Here is a 19,541-nt window from a genome sequence, read left to right as displayed (position 1 = left end):
TGTGTCTGAGAGCCCTGGACCCTGAGATTCCTTCTGGGTTGTACACAGTGGAGTTTAATTTGACACCTCATTCTCCCTCAAAATGGGAATATACTGTATATTCTTATGTAGCAAGGTTTCCAGGCCTATGGCCTGATGTGGGTCTGCCATTGGTACCGGTAATCTCTCCAGCCCATGTGAGCTGTGACCCTGGGTGTAACAACTGAAGCAGCGACAACTCAGGCATCTTTGTTTGTGGTTTTTATTGGAATAAAGGGGATGGGAGAAGGGAATACGTGGGATACTCCTTGAGGCTTGAACTAATTACAATTGGGGCTTTACTTCTGAAATGCCCGTTGGCGCTTCCGTGACGCCAGTCGGTGCCAGCCAACGCTCGCTGACACTGAGAACAGAGGAAGTGCTTAAAGTACAGAAGATCCAAGACTGAGAACTGTAGAACTCCTGACACTGTTGTACTGTGAAAGTCACTGAATACTTTCCCCCGCCTGGAACAGCTTGAGGTAGTAGTAGCAGTAGAACTCTGTATAGCTGTCACTGTAATTGGCACGCTCTGTACAATTCAGGGCCCAAACTGCAGGTGCTCCCTTTGACCTCAAACTCTTCAGGGTCCACTGACTAGGTACCCCCCTCTGTAGCTTCAGGGTCCTCAACCTAGGTACCCCCTTTACAGCTAGCTGACACTGGATCCCAGAACCTCTTCCGGAGTGGTCCCCTCCAACTTCAGGCAGACCCCCCAGGAGCAATCCTCAGTACTCACGACCTGTGTAGGCTTTCCTGGGACTGGACCCCTGCACACCGGATCCTCTCAGCTCAACTCAGCACTCTCTGGACACTCAGGCAACACCCCGAGACATCCACCTCCCTCTGACAGGAGGAAAGACAGCCGCACTCTCCTTCCTGGGACTCTGCTCCCGCCAAAGACACCATGCCACGCACTTTCCCCCAAACTTATACCCACTCCCAGAATCCCTTGCAGCATAATCTGCCTTCTGGGGTAGTAACAAGCTGGGATGTGTCCCCCGATTAGGCCTCCCAGACTTCCCTACGAGAAGCCTCTCACAGGAGCCAGTGGGGATACTTCTCCCCTCAGCAGGCACATTTGGAAGCCCTGACATCCTAGCTAAATAAATCACAGCCCTGCTATTAGGCAGACAAGGCCCACTATACATTTACCTAGCACCTACCTGTAGGGTGCTACACCTGAATATATAAAAGAATAAATATTCTTGTAAAATAAAATGGTATATTTTTTGACAACAATTGTGTATTTAGGTAGCCTACAATAGTACCCCTATGCTGGTTTAGAGGGTATTATTTGTGCTATATTCCAGGGGTGATGGTTACATCCTAGCACCATATTTTAGTTGTTTCATAAAGGGGAAGGAGAGCGCCCACATTTGTGTCCCAGAGAAAACCCCTTAGAGCTGTTCACACAGTCCAGAAATGGCTGCAGAAAATGTCCCCTTTGATGCAAATTAGGTGGCGGATTTTGTCCCTGAAACAGTGGAAATACCAGATAGGGCAGGGAATCAGAGTTACTCTGACTTTTATGGGATGCAACCGGAGGGGTTCTCCCTACCTGATAGAGGGATTTAAAACCGAACTGTAACCCCCCCAACAAATGTTAATCTATTCAGAAATGAAAAGTACATGTTCTCACTAAAGTCCACTAAAGTTTTACAATACTCTGCATGAGAGGGTCCTGTCATTTTTTACTGTTCCTGTTCCAGGTCACTGCTCTTCCTGGTGGATTCATCTGCCCACAATCCCGCACATGCATATTGTATCATTCAGCTCCAGCAGTAACGGCCAAAAAAAAAAAAAAAATCTCCAACTGTCCTGCTGGGGCACTCTTTTCCCTGCTCACATAAAAGCTGAACAGTTGTAAACAATAGAGGACAGGCTATGTGAGCTACATGCTAATAAATCAGCCTACCTTTCTTTTCTGCTCTCTGCAACCCCCTGTGTTGCAACCTCTAACTACTCCCATCACCTTCTATGTGCTCCTTTCATGGCTGCCACATCCGTACACAACTCTTTACCTGTCTCTCCTGGTGCAGCTGTCATTTTCAGTGAAATTCTGGCAGTGTTCATCCTTCTTTCCGTCTGCTCGGTTGCCGGCTTCTCTTCCCCAACTTGCTCATATATACACACTGCTTATCTGCCTCAGCCTTATATCCCAACTCTATTCTGAATCTCAGTGAGGGGCTAGGTCCAAGGTGTTTGCACAAATTACCCCATCACTCAATTTACTGTTGGGGGGGGGGGGGGGGTGTCAGGTTACAATTGGCACTCTTGGACCTCACTGATTTCAGGAATGGAGCAGGCTGTTGGGAGATAAGGAAACGCGAGGAGGAGAAAAGTGAGAATACCCAACGCTTTTATCGCAATGACAACTTAACATCAGGGCATAAGAAATTTGGCAAATATCTCACATGCCAAAAAGCTCTTCATGCTGCAGTGAAGATCGCTGCTGTACATATATGTGAGGATTTCACAGCTTTGAAGGGGGTATAAGGAGCCTAAAGACCACTTAATATACTGCAATGTGGTGAGCACTTTGGTGTACTTTTTAGTACATGTGCAAACGTCCACATTAAGAATCCACCACATTCTCCTTCTCCCAACTTTCCTGCCTGCATGAGGCCATGGCTAGCGGAGAGTTGAAGTATGTAAACCCAGCTGCCACCCAGGTGAGAGAAGTGTCAGCCAATTCCAGAAAATTTATGTAGCAAGTCAACCTTGTAGACGTGTTAAAATACTTGCTGTGTCTGGTTGAAGAAGTGGTAACTGCGGCTGTTAAGGGCTGAAGGCAGAATGGTGCTGAAAAAAGTATCCCAATTCTGCTTATTATGACAAATGGGGCAATTCACTGACCTTTCCCTTTTTTTTTTTTTTTTTTTTTTTTAAATATAGTGAGAACATTGTACTACTAGACAGGACATTGAACTGCTCAAAAATCTGTCCTCAATGTGCCTCAAAATCTTACAATCTAATACAGGGGTAGGCAAACTTAGAGGTGGAGATCTACCTGAACAACATGGGAGAAGTCAAAGATCACTGGGCACAGTGTTACCTCCTCACACCTGATTTAAAACTCTAATTGCCGTAGTAAATTGCCATAGTAAATTGTCGCAATCATGTGCACTGCAAGGCAATCATAGGTTTACATCAGATGGTGAGAAGGCAACATATTGCCTAGTCACCACCTGTCATACGCACTTGGATCGCTTTTTAGTGGAGCTGCACTTGTGAATGAACTCATAGTTGCATTCCACAGTGGCACCCATAGAGCTTGATCACACAAAGTTGGGGGTGGTAAAAGCTGCAGTTGAGTTTACCGCCCTAAATCCCTATCCCTTTAGCTGCTAAGGCAGCAACAAAATTAAAAGTGTACACATGCAGCAACAGGAATTAAATCCCCTGTTGATTTTGGTGTGTGCTACCGCCTAGCAATCGCGGCTCATTCAAGTAAATAAGGCCACTTTGTAAGTGCCCTGCAACCGCATCCTATTGCGGGGTCCAAGGGGTTAAAGCAAGTGGAGGGAAAGCAACATAACGCTGCCTGCTTTAACCCCTTCTTTGCTGTACTGCACAAGGTAGCAGGGCACTTGCAAAGTGGCCTCATTCACTTGAATGGGTCATGCTTGGCAGGTGTAACACCCACCAACCATGACAGGGCGTATAACTCCTGTTGCAGCATGTGTACACCCCTGGCCACTGAAGCTAAAGGGGGTGTGGTTGGGGCGAGGTTGGTAAAAACATGTCTTAACTATGGGATTTTACCACCCCCCCAAAACTGCAAATCTTTATGAACCCTTACTGTTCTGAGCCCCCTATAAGGCTGCTTTCACACTGATGTGCTGCGGTTTACCCACACTGCAGGTGCAGTGTATCTGCAGCTTTCCTGTGGGTTTACTGCGCTTACCCATAGACTTCTATTATATCCGGGGGGTTTGGTGCACTTTCTAAATGCAGGAACTTTGGTGCACTTTTAGAAAGTGTACCACACCTGCAGGATTTAATAGAAGTCTATGGCAAAGCACAGCTAACCCAGGAAAGTAACAAATGCACTGAGTTGCACCTGCGGTGCAGGTAAACCACTATACTATTATGCCCAGTGTATTGCTTCACATTGACTTGAAGGACTCTTCTTTCCTGCTGCAGGTACCACTCTGGAGACTGCTAGCCGGGATAAGAGGTGGAGTGCAGTTGGGATCACTTCGCATGGGACAGGAGCTGGCACTACAGAGGAGGCATCGGCTTATGTGGCTCTTGCTCCCTACTACAGCTCCAACTTTACAAGTAGTCCCTCTGCTTTGCACTCTCCCTACTACAGCTCCAACTTTACAAGTAGTCCCTCTGCTTTGCACTCTCCCTACTACAGCTCCAACTTTACAAGTAGTCCCTCTACTTTGCACTCTGTTTGATTCACTTGGATGGTGGGTCAGCAAGCCCAGACCACGATCTACCAGTCACAGGTTGCCGATCCCCGGTAAAATTTAAGAATAGATTACAGTGAAAGCGATACTCAATATGAAACCACAATTTTCTCAAAATTGCTGGGATTTTATTTGCCTCAGGCTTATGAATTGCAACCAAAGACATTGTGCAAAGAAAGCAAAGATTAAGTACACTTCAGGGAAAAGCTGATTATCCACATTGGTAACAAAGTTTGAAGAAAAAGGAGAAAGGGAGAAATAAGCATTCCATCATACTATATATAGTTTGCAACAATTAACATGTTTAACCAAACTTCTTCATAACAAATAGAAATTGTAATAGAAAAAAAAAAAAAAAGAACATTACTTTAACCATATAGTTTATAAGTTTAGAACTCTGTTTAAAGTGGGGAAAAACAAGAGGCTGGGAGAGGAAACATTAGGAAAAGAACAACAGCAAATTAACACTTTATGCGCTAGCAGAGCCATAGCATGGAAAGCGAGATACTGTAGGCCCTTCCAGCAGCAAAAAGGTTAATCAGCACATGAGAGTTGCATATATGTACCACAATCATAAAAATTAAAGAAATAAAAAATAAAAATACTGAACCACAGCAACATAAAACTTGATAAAATTGCCTGATGAAAAATAAAATAACCAGTTGCTTGTATCAGTTTGCCCCAGTTCATGTTGCTACAAAAATTGTTTTTCAGCTTTGCACTGATGTAAGCTGCGCCATAGCATAGGAAACCAGGCACAGGGGACCCAGCTAAACGTCCACCTACAGAAATGTACTAACAATCCACAGTTTTCCTTTCAAAATGTGACACTTGCTTCATATTGCAGGTCCATTTTGGTGACAATGTTACAAAAAACTTTTTTTTTTTGTACACGATGAGATCATGTATGTCTGACACTAGTCTAACGTTCCTTCTAGATGAGTAGTGATACAACCCCATTGTGTATTTTCTCATTTTTATTAGAAAAAAAAACCATTGGATGAGTTGAAACTAGAAAATGACAAACTTCGTCCAGAAAACAGGTTATTTGTATATCACTCATCATCGCTTCCGGTCATGTCAGATTGATCCTGTAAGAAGAAACATAGAAAATAACTATTAGAAAGCAGAAATCAGCAGAAAAGCAAGAAAAACACTACATGTCAAACAATACAATGCAGAGAGGAGACATGCAGCAATTTTTTGATCTTTATTAAAATACCACATTTCCTGCAAGTCCAATCGTGTCAACATTAATATTCAATACAGTGGTGAGGAAAAATGTGTAAACCTTTTGGTGTGATGTGGATTTTTGTATGAATGACTGCAAAAAATTTATTGTAACCATCATTAAAGTTTTTCACTGGTGTACAGTATTTAGTGAGCTTTTTTGGTTAAAAGGGACTTCTACCACTTTTCAACAGTACCCGTGTATAGAGGCTGTTGTAAGCCCGTTATTGTCTCGCTCACATCACAGCTCTATAGCAATTTCACATAGCAACTGTGCAAAAAACAAACTATTACTTCATGTGATCACTCATTTCCCCCATTGGCTTGCATAATTATTTTTTTTTATGGAATGATTTGATTTTTACTGGCCAATTAGGAAAGGAGGGATGTTGTCATTGGATCCAGAGAGACTTAGGAACTGGCTTTACCTATTTCTATTCAATGTGACGGGAGGCACAAAGCAATTAAAGCCTACATTTTTTTATTTTTGTTATTTAGCACAAAGGATAGGACTTAGAATCAATGAAAAGTGTCTCTTGTGCTGGTGACTGTTTGTCTTGATGAAATCTTAAGTCCACTGCCCCCCAATCCCACCCATATCTACCGAAACGGTAACCTTCTGGTGCTGCAGAGGAAAATGCAGCCACTGTAGCTTTCACATGGATTTGTCAAGAGTGCCGACTATGCCTGCTCTCTCCTCTATGTCTACTAGAGTTTCCATCAATGAAAAAGGGACCATTCATTCACCAGTTTGTTTGGGCATAATCGGCACTTTTGATGAGTGATTATGACAGGTTACCACTGAAGGGTTATGAGGGGAGAAAGGGATGGGGTTGGGGCAGAGGAATAAGTATTTCAACAAGAAAAGCTGCACTAGCTCAAGGGACACGTCTCAATGACTGTAGCACTGTCCCTTATGCAAAAAAACAAAAAAAAAAAAAAACAAGGCTTTAGGAAGTTACAACATTTATGCTTAGGTAATGGTAATTAGGATAGCAACATAAATGTTATGGTTAATTTAAGGTAGACATGAATGGTGTTTCTGGGGCCACATGCAGCCTCTTTTGTCCCTTGTGGCTCTCAACCGGTTTAAGAACTTTAGCTGATATAATTGCTAATTACCAGAGTTTATAATTTTTTTTTTTTCTGGAATTAAATTATGTCATTAGAAGACAAATTTAGCCCTTTAAAAATGTATTCACCTTCATCAAAGTTAGGACCACTGATTCATTGAGGAGTGGCAAGTTATAAAAAGTTCAGCTGTGAGTTGCTTTTACCCTTTGATTGCCAATGAAAAAATAATATTTTTGACTTACCGTAAAATCCATTTTTGTTCATTGACAGACACAGCTCCTAATTCTTCTTAACCATTGTTCTATAGGCACTCAGTTTTGTTACAAGCAGTGTCAGAAGAAAGCCAACTCCACAGAGGGGTGGGTGTTGTGTCCATCAATGGACATCAGAGAAATGGATTTTACGTTAAGTCAAAAATCCCATTTTCTCTTTCGTTCATTGACAGACACAGCTCCTTATTATTCATTGGGACGCCCCAAAGCAGTGTTAACCACTTACCGCAAACTGACGTAGATCTACGTCGGCAGACTTTGCGGTGTTATACCGGGATGATGCCTCTAGCTAGAGGCACCATCCCGGTACCGTGGTTAACAGCCGACGGTCAGCTTTCCGTCAGTAACGACCGATGCGGCTCGAGAGCCGCTCAATCGTTACCCGGGTGAGCGGGAGGGGACGCCCCCCCCTCCTTCGCTACTTTGCTCGGGGCTCCCGTCCCACCGGGAGCCCCGAGCACCCGCCAGCTGGATGGAAAACGGCTTCGATCGGGTCTCCGATGACGTAACCCGGAGGCGGCGTCTATGACGTCACTTCCAGGTTACTCTGCTGCAAAAGGCGGCAGATTTAAAAAACGGCTGTATGCACAAACGCAGTTTTTGGCGTTTTGCATACATGGAAGTGTAGTGGAGGGGTTTAGGGTCTTTTAGATCCTCGATCCCTCCATAAAGAGTACCTGTCACTGCATATTGGTGTCACAAGGGATGTTTACATTTAAAACCTGTAATAAAGTTAAAAAAAAAAATAAAAAAAATAGGAAAAAAAAAAATGTTAGCCGCCCCCCGTCACCGTTAGCTCGCGCACGAAAAAAAAACATATACGGAAGTCGAGCCGCGAATGAAATCGCTGTTCAAACCACACATGTGAGGTATCGCCGCGATCGCCAGAGCGTGAGTAATAATTAAAAAAAAAGAGCTACACGCTAACTCTAAACTGGTAACCGTTACAAAAATTGAAATCGTCGCCTATTGAGATCTCTATTGACCGTAGTTTGTCGCCATCCCACGGGTGTGCGCGATTTTAAACCGTAACATGTTGGGTATCTATTTACTCGGCGTGACATCATCTTTCACAATATACAAAAAAAATGGGCTAACTTTACTGTTTAGTATTTTTTAAATGCAGTGAAATGTGATTTTTCAAAAATTTTCCAAAAAAATGGCGTTTTAAAGACCGCTGCGCAAATAGCGCGTGACAAAAAATATTGCAATGACTGACATTTTATTCTCCAGAGTCTTTGCTAAAAAAATATATATAATGTTTGGGGGTTCCAAGTAGTTTTCTAGGAAAAAATACTGATTTTAACTTGTAAACAATAAGTGTCCGAAATAGGGCTGGGGCTTAAGTGGTTAAACATGAGGGGTGGGAAAACATCAAAAAAAAATTCCAAAGGCTAACCATAGCCAACCAGGTAACGTGGAGCTCAACCATAAACAACTGCAGCTCATCTGAAAAAACAATACACCCTCAAAGAGGACCAGGTCCTCTAAACAGCAGCAAACAAAAGCTTGCGACCAAAAGAAGCATCCGCAGATGCCAACACATCCACTTTACAAAAAACTCTGTAAAAGTGTGCACCGACTACCAGGTGGCCGCCTTGCAAAACCTGCGTCACTGGCGCTTGAAGACGGAAAGCCCAGGAGACACTAAGTGCCCTAGTAGAGTGTGCCTAAACAAGGAAAGGAGGAACCTGACCCTTGATACAATAGGCCTGAACCACAGTCTGTCTGATCTATCTGGAAATGGTAGCAGAAGAAGTGGACAACCCCTACTGAGGTCCGCCCGTAAGCGCAAATAGAGAGTCTGACTTCCTAAAAGACTTCATAGCTGCTAGGCACAACCCAATTGCCCGGACAACATCCAAGACATGCAAGGCAATTACTTTCAGACGTTTAATCCTGGGACACAGGGAAATCAACACAATGTCTTCATTCAAAGGGTAATGCCATGAATTGAGCATGCTCCTCACCCACGGCAAGCGGAGGAAACGCTGATGACCGACATATGATGGAATATAAAGGTAAGCGTCCCTGATGTGGGGATGATACTACTACTACGAATGGCCAACATTTGAAACTTCTGTATCCGCACAAGCTGTTCAAAGCCTTGAGGTCCAGGATTAGAGGTATCCTGCCTTCCTTCCTGGGAACTGTAAACAGGTTTTACTAGAAACCTTGAAAATGTTCTGATTTTGGAACCGAAACAATCATCCCTTGTAGTAGAAAGACTTGCACCACCCCGAAGAGACCCCGCATGCGGTCTGAGGACAAACACAGATTGGAAGGAAAGAACCTCACTGGAGGACAAGATCGAAACCCGATCTTGTAGCCGGACCGAATCAGCTCGTGGACCAATCTGTCTTGAAACAGGAAGGTCCATGGGTCCAGAAAGAAGTGAAGACATCCCCCCACCTCAGACACAGGTGAATGGGCCACCTACTGAAACCCACAAAAAAACAAAAAGGGGGGGGTCGCCCTCCAAAGAGGCCCGCATAAAAATAAATGGCCCCCTTAAAGAGGGACGTGCAGGCAAGGTACCCAGAGGGTCCGCAGCGCTAAAGGGGGGGTTGCCCTATGCAAAATGGCGGCATGCTGTCATCAAACAAAGGTGACCAGTCCCACAGTGTCCCTTCACAGGGCCTAGTAGGCTGCAGCATAAATTTAGGTGAAGGCCCAGCCGCACAGATCCCATCCAAGGGGAGGCGGTGGCTACAGGACACTTCCAGTGGGCCGCCCCCACACCCCCCGGAGGTGCCCACTCAGCTGCAAGGCCCAGTAGGCTGCATGTCGCGGTCTATAATTCTGAGGGGGCCCCGCCGACTGGGTGCGAAGCCCGCTGGAGCCAACCGCCCACGAACAACATGGGAGAGGGTGGATGCCCAAATGGAGGGTGGTGGTTCCAGCCATCCTCCGTGGGGCCCACCCAAAATAGCATCCAGCCGGTAGGCCACAAGCCACGGCCTGAATTTTCGTCTGGGTACGGTCGCGAATCCATCCGCTCCCCCAGCGCAACACAACAGCCGGGAGACCTTAGGACCCCAGGTCACTACCCTCCCAGGGTGATGAAGGACCCTATTGTAACCGCCTGTGTGCACCTGGAGAAAAACGGCCAGCAGCAGCCCCAAAGCAAGCCCCCCTTCAGAGCACATGGTAAAAGCCAGCTCACAACCTCCAGGGGGGGGGGGGGCTGGGTGAGGGGGTACAAAAGACCCACAGTGTGCCTAGAGACGCTGGGGAGAAGGAGGGGAACCTAGTCCCAGGGAAGTGCCCACGTTCACCCCAAAACCCTCAAGAGGGGATAACTACTTCCCATAACGTGGAACTGGATGAGCACTGCTCTGGACAGATCACCTTGCCACCGGAATGGGGGTGATGCTGGCCAGGAGGAACGCTGCGACTCAGGCTTCCACCAGGTCGTATGCGTCCTTGCGAGGCATTTAACTCTCAGGCCAGCCCCCCGTCCAGTGGGGCTATGTCGCGGCTGACCTAGCGTGGAGCTGAGGCCTGCACGCGCTCGCTGGCCGGACTGGGAAGACCTAGGGATTTAGAATATCCAGTCCAGCAGTTGATTTATTATTGTCTGTTCCTGTGAGAAATACAAAGAGGAAAAAAAAATCAGTTTAAAAAAGGAAAAAATGCTAGGACCAGAAATCCCAGCAAGGAACTAGGTCCTTACTCATGACTAGGCAGAAACAAACTGAATGCCTATGGCAGGAAGTGGGAGTATACCCCCTGGGACTACCCCATAGGCATGGTAAAGCTTTTTCCTGCCTAGTGTCCTACTCCTGTAGGGGCAACATAACCCAATGGTCAAGAAGATTCTGGAGCTGTGTCCGTCAATGAATGAAAGAGAAATGGAAAATACAGCAAAATGGCATATTCATGAACCCAGATAGCACTGTATTAAACAAATGCAAGGCTAGTCTACATGAAGTAAACACCACTTTCTTAGGTCCTGGGAATACAGGTGCTTCTATTGTGTATCATTCCAGAAGCACAAACACATGCATTTTGAGTACTATTTATGTGCACATAGCCATAGACCCTATAACTGTGCATTCTATTTGTGTAGTTAGCTGTTACATGCTATACACAAGACAACACAGACGAGCGTTATCTTGACTATACACACACACATGAGTTTTTATTTTATGCACTATTGCATAAAAAAACTCACTAGTGTGATGCAACACATACAATAAATTCACCTGCATTCATTTATTCACTTCAATGTCAAGTTTGTCAGGCTAAAAATTTAGCGAATATCACGTGATGAAATGTAATGTGATGTTATTTCCCAGTCAAAATGATCACTTTCACTTTTGTATAAATCATGCAAAATTGGACTAAAGCAACTGAACTTACATTGGAAAATGATTAATAACTTGTATATTTGATCAGAATAGTGAAAAGAATGATTAATTCAACGATTAGTTCAATATATGCATGGCCAGCATTGCAGATATACACCAACATACATGGCTTCTAGCACATCACAAAACCACACGTAGACTGCAAGTAGTGCCTGTTTGTCACACAGGGTAGGGTTGCCATCTAATCCCTTTAAACCAGGACACACGTTGTTTACACAGGTTCTGTGGCAGATTAAGGTGGTAATTAAACTCACTTAGTGTCTTATATACATTATATTAGCCTCAGAACCTGTGTAATTAATGTGTCCTGGTTTAAAGGGATGAGGTGGCAACCCCAATGCAGGGCCAAATAAGACAAGACAACCCTTTACACAGACTTATGCATGACAGCCTTGATGAGTGAAACTCTGTGTCTACATTTTATCAAACTGTGCTATACAGAATGCACAGTTAAGAGTTATTTCACTGTTACAACTCACATTATCATCTTGATCTTCATCACTGTCATAATCACTGACAACTGGTTTGGCTTTCCCTCGACTCTGGCGCTTTTTCCCTTTTCCCTTGTCTCGATTCTTTTCATCCTTTTTATTTAACTTGATTTTTACCTTCACAGATTTTGCTAGAAAAAAAATAAAGAAGGAATTAAGGTGTATGCAAACCCTCTTGATTGCTCCATTTTGGTTTGTTAAATATACCATAATATACCATAAAAAGCATTTTTTTCCAAGTTGAAAAAATATCTGTTGATCTTAACGTCAGATTAACGCTGCACGCTTCCTGTGTTATCTCAAGGAGCCCTTCTAGTTTTCATCCCGGACTAGAGAATGATTTTTTATGTTGTAGAGCTCTGAGAGTGTGATGGTTTGATCAATTTAGCAAAAGACATTGGGCAGGCGGACACCCTCAATACACAAAAAAGCTGTGTTATCAGCCAAAAACACTAAAGAGATGAGTGCATTTCTGGCACATGAACAGGTATTTTTCTGTAATTACAGGGATAACACACAGGGACAATCACTTGGGCTTGGTACTGCTGTAAGATCAGTGACAAAAAAAAAAAAAAAAAAAAAGTAAGATCAGTGACTTTTTTTCTCCAAGAAGCTCCTTCTGACCAAAGGCAGGAACTGTTGACCCAGCCCCTATGCCTCCACACCGCATCCAACTGCATGCCTTTTCCCTCTCCTTAAATAGCAGCAGATAAATGTCCTTCTCTATGTGCTGGACTGGTACGTAAAAGTGGCTACGAAGTGGTTCTGCCCAACTACATTAGAATTCCTAAGCCCCCATTGCATCCCTAGGTACAAGAGGAAACTTCAAGTGGTATGCACAAAAAAGTGTTCAAGAAACTGGCCACTCACCAGTCCCAGGATATTTTTTGCTACACAAAGCAGAAAAAGGACAGCAAACCACATAGGACAAGCTAGGGGAGTAAAATACTAAATTAGAATGAAAAGAAGAAAAGGTGGGAATCCTATGCTGCCAGTGAGCTCAGCCACAGTAGTCCCTAGTCCACATAATGGAGAAATTAGTCCAGACTTGATTCTACACTGTGTAAACCATGATCTCAGCCCTGCCTTCAGCACTAGAGCTGTGTGTACAGTATCACACCGCCTGGGTGGACATTCCTGTTTTAACACAGAGAATGAGGAATAGGAGGTACACAGCTGAGCACAATTTAACTTTGCCTTCCAAGAGGCCCAAAAATAGATTGCTCAATGGTTTTTGGTACCCAAATTCATGTGGGAGGCTTTGGCCGAGGCCATTTTCTTTTTTAAATTTTTGTGAAATTCAAGTTTGTCGGTGAATTCACCAGACATTATAAATAGAGCAAATTATTATTTAACCAGTTCTGGACCGCCCCACGCAGATATACTGCGGCAGGGCGGTTCTCCAGCTTGAAACAACATACCTGTATGTCATTTGGTGCACTGGGTCTGGGGCGCGTGAACCACTGGCGGGACACAGCGGGAGCCAATCAGCGAGTCCAGTGGACCTGATGTGTGCCGCCACCCCACGTGTGAGAAGGGAGGATGGAAATCTTGTGTTCCTGCTAAGCAGAAACATGGATCTCTGTCTTTCCCCCAGTCAAAGCATCTCCCCCACAGTCCGGATGCATTCCCAGGGAATACATTTAACCTTTTGATCACCCCTTATTTTAACCCCTTCCCTGCCAGTGTCATTAGTACAGTGACAGTGCAATTTCTTTTAGCACTGATCACTATATTAGTGTCACTGGTCCCCAAAAAGTGTAACTTTGTGTCAGATTTGTCCACAATTAAAATTCCATAAATCTATGCCATAGTTTGTAGACGCAATAACTTTTGTGCAAACCAATCAATATACACAAATTAGGATTTTTATTTTTTACCAAAAAAACGTAGCAGAATACATGGCCTAAATTAATGAAGAAATTAAATGTTTTTACATTTTTTTATTGGATATGTTTTATAGAAAAAAAGTTAAAAAATCGTTTTTTTTCAAAATGGTCAGTCTTTTTTGTTTATAGCGTAAAAAATAAAAACCGAAGAGGTGATCAAATACCAGAAAGAAAGCTCTACTTGTGGGAAAAAAAGGCGTACATTTTTATTTGGGTACATTGTTGCACAACCGTGCAATTGTCAGTTAAAATAACGCCATGCAGTATTGCATAAAATGGTCTGGTCATGAAGGGGGGTAAACCCTCCGGGGCTGAAGTGGATAAAAAAAATAGAAAACACTTTTCAAAAATGTTGACCCATGGAGTGGGGTTTGGTTTTAAGGCGTGGGGTTTGCTTTTAAGGGTACACCCAGAGGATGTGTCCAGTAAACCTTTGCTAGTATCTAATCAGCCTGTGTTCTGTACTGCATGAGATATGATCACCACCAAACCTGTTCAAAAAAGGCAACTCTCACCTCATGTCTATGGCTAAATTTAGATTGGCTGTATGTAAATAATACATTTTCAGCTATATCATTCTTATCTAAAACAATACTAATGGTTTTATAGGGTCACAGAGGCCATAAATAAGTACATTGTCTATATATTTATGTGACAATCCCAATATAAATGTCTGCATAAATAATGATTTCAGTGTTACAATCAATGATAAAAATAGAAACATGAAGATATATGCTCAGTTTACCCCATGCTTCAGAATATTTTGCTAATTATTATTATTCAGGATTTATACAGCGCCAGCAGTTTACGCAGCGCTTTACAATATAACAGGGAGACAATACAGTTACAATACAATAAAATACAAGAGGATTAAGAGGGCAATGCTCAGAAGAGCTTAAAATCTAATGGATTGTTCCAGGTTTGGAAGGACAGTCCTGGGCTGTAGAAATTGCTGTTATTTTATGCATAAATCTTGTCACATACTATATAAAGAATAGTAATACCTAAAATCTTTTTTTTTTTATGTAAGTTTTTTTATGTAAGTTTTATTACATTTAAATACCTTAAAACAACTAAAATTCTACTACCACCATGCTTTGTACTGGGCATTGGTAGCAATAAAAACAAATCCCATCATTTATTGTACTACTCCAAGACCAATGTGGTTTTTAGGGAAGCATCTCTTACTGCTCAATCTGTAACCCCCCTTGCAATAATATGTCTGTCATAGTTAATCAGCATTCAACTAAAATGTGCACTGGTACTGGTTTTCAATAAGTGGTGTAACCCAAAGTGGTTTTCATCCTGGGCATTAAGGAGAAAAAAAATCTGACAGTGACCCTAATAAAAAAAATACAGGTACCATTGTATATAAGATTTGAGGGAACAAAAAAAATATTGCTGCAATTCATATTTCGAGGCAACATAAAAAAAAATGTTGCTGAAAAAATTTTGCTGCATTTAAAATAATGGCTTACACTCAGATTCGGATTCATCTTCATCCTCCTCATCTTCATCTTCATTGCTGTCATCTTCACTTTCATCCTCTTTTGCAATCTTTTGTCTTGCACTCTTGAAGACCGATTGTAGCACAATTGAATCCTCATATATCTGAAAATATAATAAAGCAGGTAAGTGTTCTTAGTATTGCCTGATTGAATAAAGAAGTGGAACAGTAATTCCATCAAAACAATTAGTGATCCCTCTGTTTTGGTTCTACCTGAGACTTTTACCAGTAAGATCTTTTCTCAAACCAGTTATACTTGAACTTTTATATGAAGCATCATGGTCGCTGACCAAAATAGGCTTGGTCTATCACACCAGTACTGGGGGTTAATTGAAAGCAAAAAATACACTACAATTGGATCGCAGGGTACAGAACCATGCGATCTGGTGCAAGCAAATGCACTACGTTTGGAACCTGTGTTTGGGGTGTCATTAGCATTGCAATGACATGCTGCAGATTGCAAGGGCAGTGCGTTTTTAAATGCAGTGTGGGAAAAGCGCAAAGAATGCAGGTTTCCCGCACTGCATTCTAGTGTGAATGGGCTCCAGCTGCTGCCTCTCTATCCAGTGAGGAGAGGGACAGAGCAGTGCTGATGCAGACGGGCACATAGCTGGATTGAGATAGGACTCCGCTAATAAAATAGGGAGGTCAGGCTATACTACCACTGAGACATTTTTTACCTTAATGCATTAAGGTAAAAAATGTCTTTGCCTTTAGAACCACTTTAGGCTAACCATACACGTAAAGTATACGCATGCAACAACATATGAAGGAATCTTTTGATTTTTTTTCTCGTTCACATGTGCTAAACTGTGTGGATTTAGGACTCTGCACTGACTGCTATAGTATACAGATAGCTGCTAACCCCATGGCTTCCTGAATACCCAAATAGTGACAACATTTAATAGGACGCTGGCAATGTCCGGCCTCAGAACGTTTGTCAGGGCCACCCAGTGTTTTAATTTCAGCAAAAATGTCATTGAGAGTCAGACCTTGTATGGTCTGCTATACTTTACTAGAGGGAATCAGAAGCAATCTTCAGCATCTTGAAATCAACAGCCTAATAAAACGACAAGGAGAAAATACCAACCTGTGACCCTTCTAGGTTAAATGTCTGTGCGTTGTGACAAAGCAACATGATGTCCTTTTCTAGGTCACTTATACTTCTATATTTGTGATTACGAATTCTTTCCTAATAAATAAAAAAAATGAAGAAAAATGTATCAGACTACAAATTAAAATAAGAAACTAGACAGTCTTAAAAGCAATTCTGTGTTATCAAATAAAATAAACAAAATGTTATAGTCCTCAATGTCAGCAACAATAACAACTAGACCTCCTTAGATCAGGACATTTAGCCCATTGCTTTTTAACCACTTCAGCTCCGGAAGGTTTACCCCCCTCCATGACCAGGCCATTTTTTGCGATACGGCATTGCGTTACTTTAACGGTCAATTGCGCAGTCGTGCGACGCTGTACACATAAAATTGATGTCCTTTTTCCCCACAAAAAAAAAAAAAAAAACTTCTCTGGTAGTATTTGATCACCTCTGCAGTTTTAATTATAAAATACTGTATATAATTTTTGCTCTCTAAACAAAAAAGAACTAATTTTGAAAAAAACAAAAAAAAAAACATGTTTTAAACTTTTTGCTATAAAACTTATCCAATAAAAAAAAATGTAAAAAAAAAAAAAAATCAAAATTTTAGGCCAATATGTATTCTGCTACATGCTTTTGGTAAACGAAAATCCCAATAAGTGTATATTGATTGGTTTGTGCAAAAGTTATAGCGTCTACAAACAATAGGATATTTGTATTAGTATTTATTAGCAGTGATCAGCAAGTTATAGCAGGACTGCGATATTGCAGCGGACATATCGGACACGGACAGTGACACCAATACAGTGATCATTGCTAAAAAATATGCACTATCACTGTACAAATGACACTGTGAGAGAAGGGGTTAACTTCAGGGGCAATTAAAGGGTAAATGTGTCCCTAGGGAGTGCCAACTGTGGGGGGGGGGGGGGGTGCTTTAGCTGTGTGAAGACAGAGATCTGTGCTCCTGCTTAGCAGAAACACAGGATCTCCATCTTCTGTCTTGTTTACATAGGCAGACCGCAGTTCTGCCTCTCTCGGGATCGATTGGCGGGACCCACCGATTGGTTCCCGCTGTATCCAATCACAGTGGGGGCAGGTCGTCCGCATATTTAAAAATTCCTCTAGAGCTTCAAGTCCAAGGCGAAGTTAGACTAGTATAACTAATATACCTTTTGTGACAATTAACCACTTTACGACCGCCCGCCGCAGATTTACTGCGGCAGGCTGCCGCTCCTGGGCGAATTGATGTAGTTCTACGTCGGTCGCGCACAGGCAGCTAGGGGGCAAGCAGGGAAGCTGGCGTGTGTGTCAGGTGGCTCTGATTGCCGCCTGACACCGGCGATCTCTCCCCTCTGACAGAGAAGGACGGTCGGCTCATGTAAACACAGCCGTCTGTCCTTCTCCCTGCAATAATCACAGAGACCATGTGATCCTGCTATATAGGATCGCATGTCTCTGATCATTTCACAAGCCCAACCCCCCCAGTTAGAATCACTCCCCTAGGCTTACATTTAACCCCTTGATCAACAAAAGGGTTAACCCCTTCCCTGCCAGTGTCATTATTACAGTAACAGTGCATATTTTTAGCACTGATTACTGTAGTAATGTCACTGGTACCCCCAAAAGTGTCAAAAATGTCAGTTAGGGGTCCGATCTGTCCGCGGCAATGTCGCAATCCCGCAAAAAAATCGCAGATCGCCGCCATTACTAGTAAAAAAAAACAATAAAAGTGACATAAATCTTTCCCGTAGTTAGTAGACGCAATAACTTTTGCGCAAACCAATCAAAATACGCTTATTGTGATTTTTTTTTTTACCAAAAATATGTAGCAGAAAACAAATTGGCCTAAAATGTTACATTTTGATTTTTACATTTTTTTTTTTGAGAATGTCATAGCAGAATGTGAAAAATACTTTTTTTTTTTTCAAAATTGTCGCTCTTTTTTTGTTTATAGCGCAAAAAAAAAAAAAAAATCACACAGGTAATCAAATACCACCAAAAGAAAGCTCCATTTGTGGGAAAAAGGATGTACATTTTGTTTGGGCACAGTGCCGCACGACTGCGCAATTGTCCGTTAAAGTAACGCAGTGTCCAATCGCAAAATAGGGCCTGGTCATTAAGGGGGAAAATCTTCCGGTCTTAAATTGGTTAAGGCATAGTTGACATGGGCATACTACAGCATACACCCGTGCAAAGGTGGAGTTTGCCATTTTTGTTTCAATGTATAATTTCAGCAATGCCAAGGTGAACGAACACCCACATATTGCCAGGCCAATAGAAGTGGCTGGCAATCGGTACCCAGAAGCTGGCTGCTCAAAGAAGTCAGCAGCCGGCTGGGAGCTCTGGGACACCGCATCGCTGGATTGAAGGCAAGTATCGGTCCCCTTTAAATAACTTCTAGGTATTGCAGCCCATAAGTAAAAGAACATGAACATATATAGAACAAATGTTAAGATGATGACAAATATAATACAACAGGTCATGCTCGTGTAATCTTACTCATTTTCCCTACAAAAAAACTGCAGGACACAGACAAAAGCTTTATTTATTAGTGATTACCAAGACCTTTTTCCTCAGTGTACAGTACTGTGGAACACAGCATATACGCAAGACATAACATTTCTCAAATTACTGCAAGTCATACCTTTATTTTTTTGAAGTCAACAGGTTTACGGATTAATTCATAATACTCGGGCAGTTCCTTTCTGGAGGGAAGCTGGATGAAGACTTCACTTAGCTGTCGTCCAGAACTGTTTATAATTAAAACGGGCAAATATATAAATGAAAAATTAGACATATAAATTTATATAGCACATATAAACTGTGATAACAGCATAAGAAATGCTTGCATAACAACCTGGTCACAGCTAGCAGTTAATATATCATCATTCCTTGATCAAGAAATTAAAGAGAGAAAATGTTTTAAAGTTTAAAAACTGGTTAATCCAGAAGTAAGAAATTTATGACCTAATAGAAAAGGATTCCTAATCCATAAGCAAAAATCATTTTTACAAAACACAAGCAGCCATATTTGGTTCTTTACTAGATTTATAACAATAAGGCCATTAATGCTTGGTGGGGCCGCTCCAGGCTGAGGTGTAGGGCCCCGCTGGCATTTAGGATAGTAGGGATGCCAGTATAAGAAAAACTCAGTGAGCAAT

General features: G+C 42.4%; 1 protein-coding gene across 3 annotated transcripts in view; it reads right to left on the bottom strand.

Moving 5' to 3' along the window:
• Positions 1-4,548: 4,548 nt before the first annotated feature.
• The window catches only part of SMARCA2 (SWI/SNF related BAF chromatin remodeling complex subunit ATPase 2), a 300,239-nt gene continuing 285,246 nt past the window's right edge, over positions 4,549-19,541 (bottom strand). For all 3 annotated transcript variants that reach the window (XM_082242988.1, XM_082242989.1, XM_082242990.1), the window contains 5 exons: positions 19,025-19,130; positions 16,369-16,470; positions 15,250-15,382; positions 11,871-12,013; positions 4,549-5,533 (listed from right to left, as the gene is read on the bottom strand). In XM_082242988.1, the coding sequence (XP_082099114.1) occupies positions 5,498-5,533; positions 11,871-12,013; positions 15,250-15,382; positions 16,369-16,470; positions 19,025-19,130 (520 nt within the window). In that variant the 3' untranslated portion in view covers positions 4,549-5,497. The remainder of the gene's footprint in view (positions 5,534-11,870; positions 12,014-15,249; positions 15,383-16,368; positions 16,471-19,024; positions 19,131-19,541) is intronic.

This window comes from Pelophylax lessonae (genome assembly GCF_965119305.1).
Source record: "Pelophylax lessonae genome assembly, chromosome: 1".
In the NCBI taxonomy this organism is placed as follows: Eukaryota; Metazoa; Chordata; class Amphibia; order Anura; family Ranidae; genus Pelophylax; species Pelophylax lessonae.
This window is presented reverse-complemented; position numbering and strand designations above follow the sequence as displayed.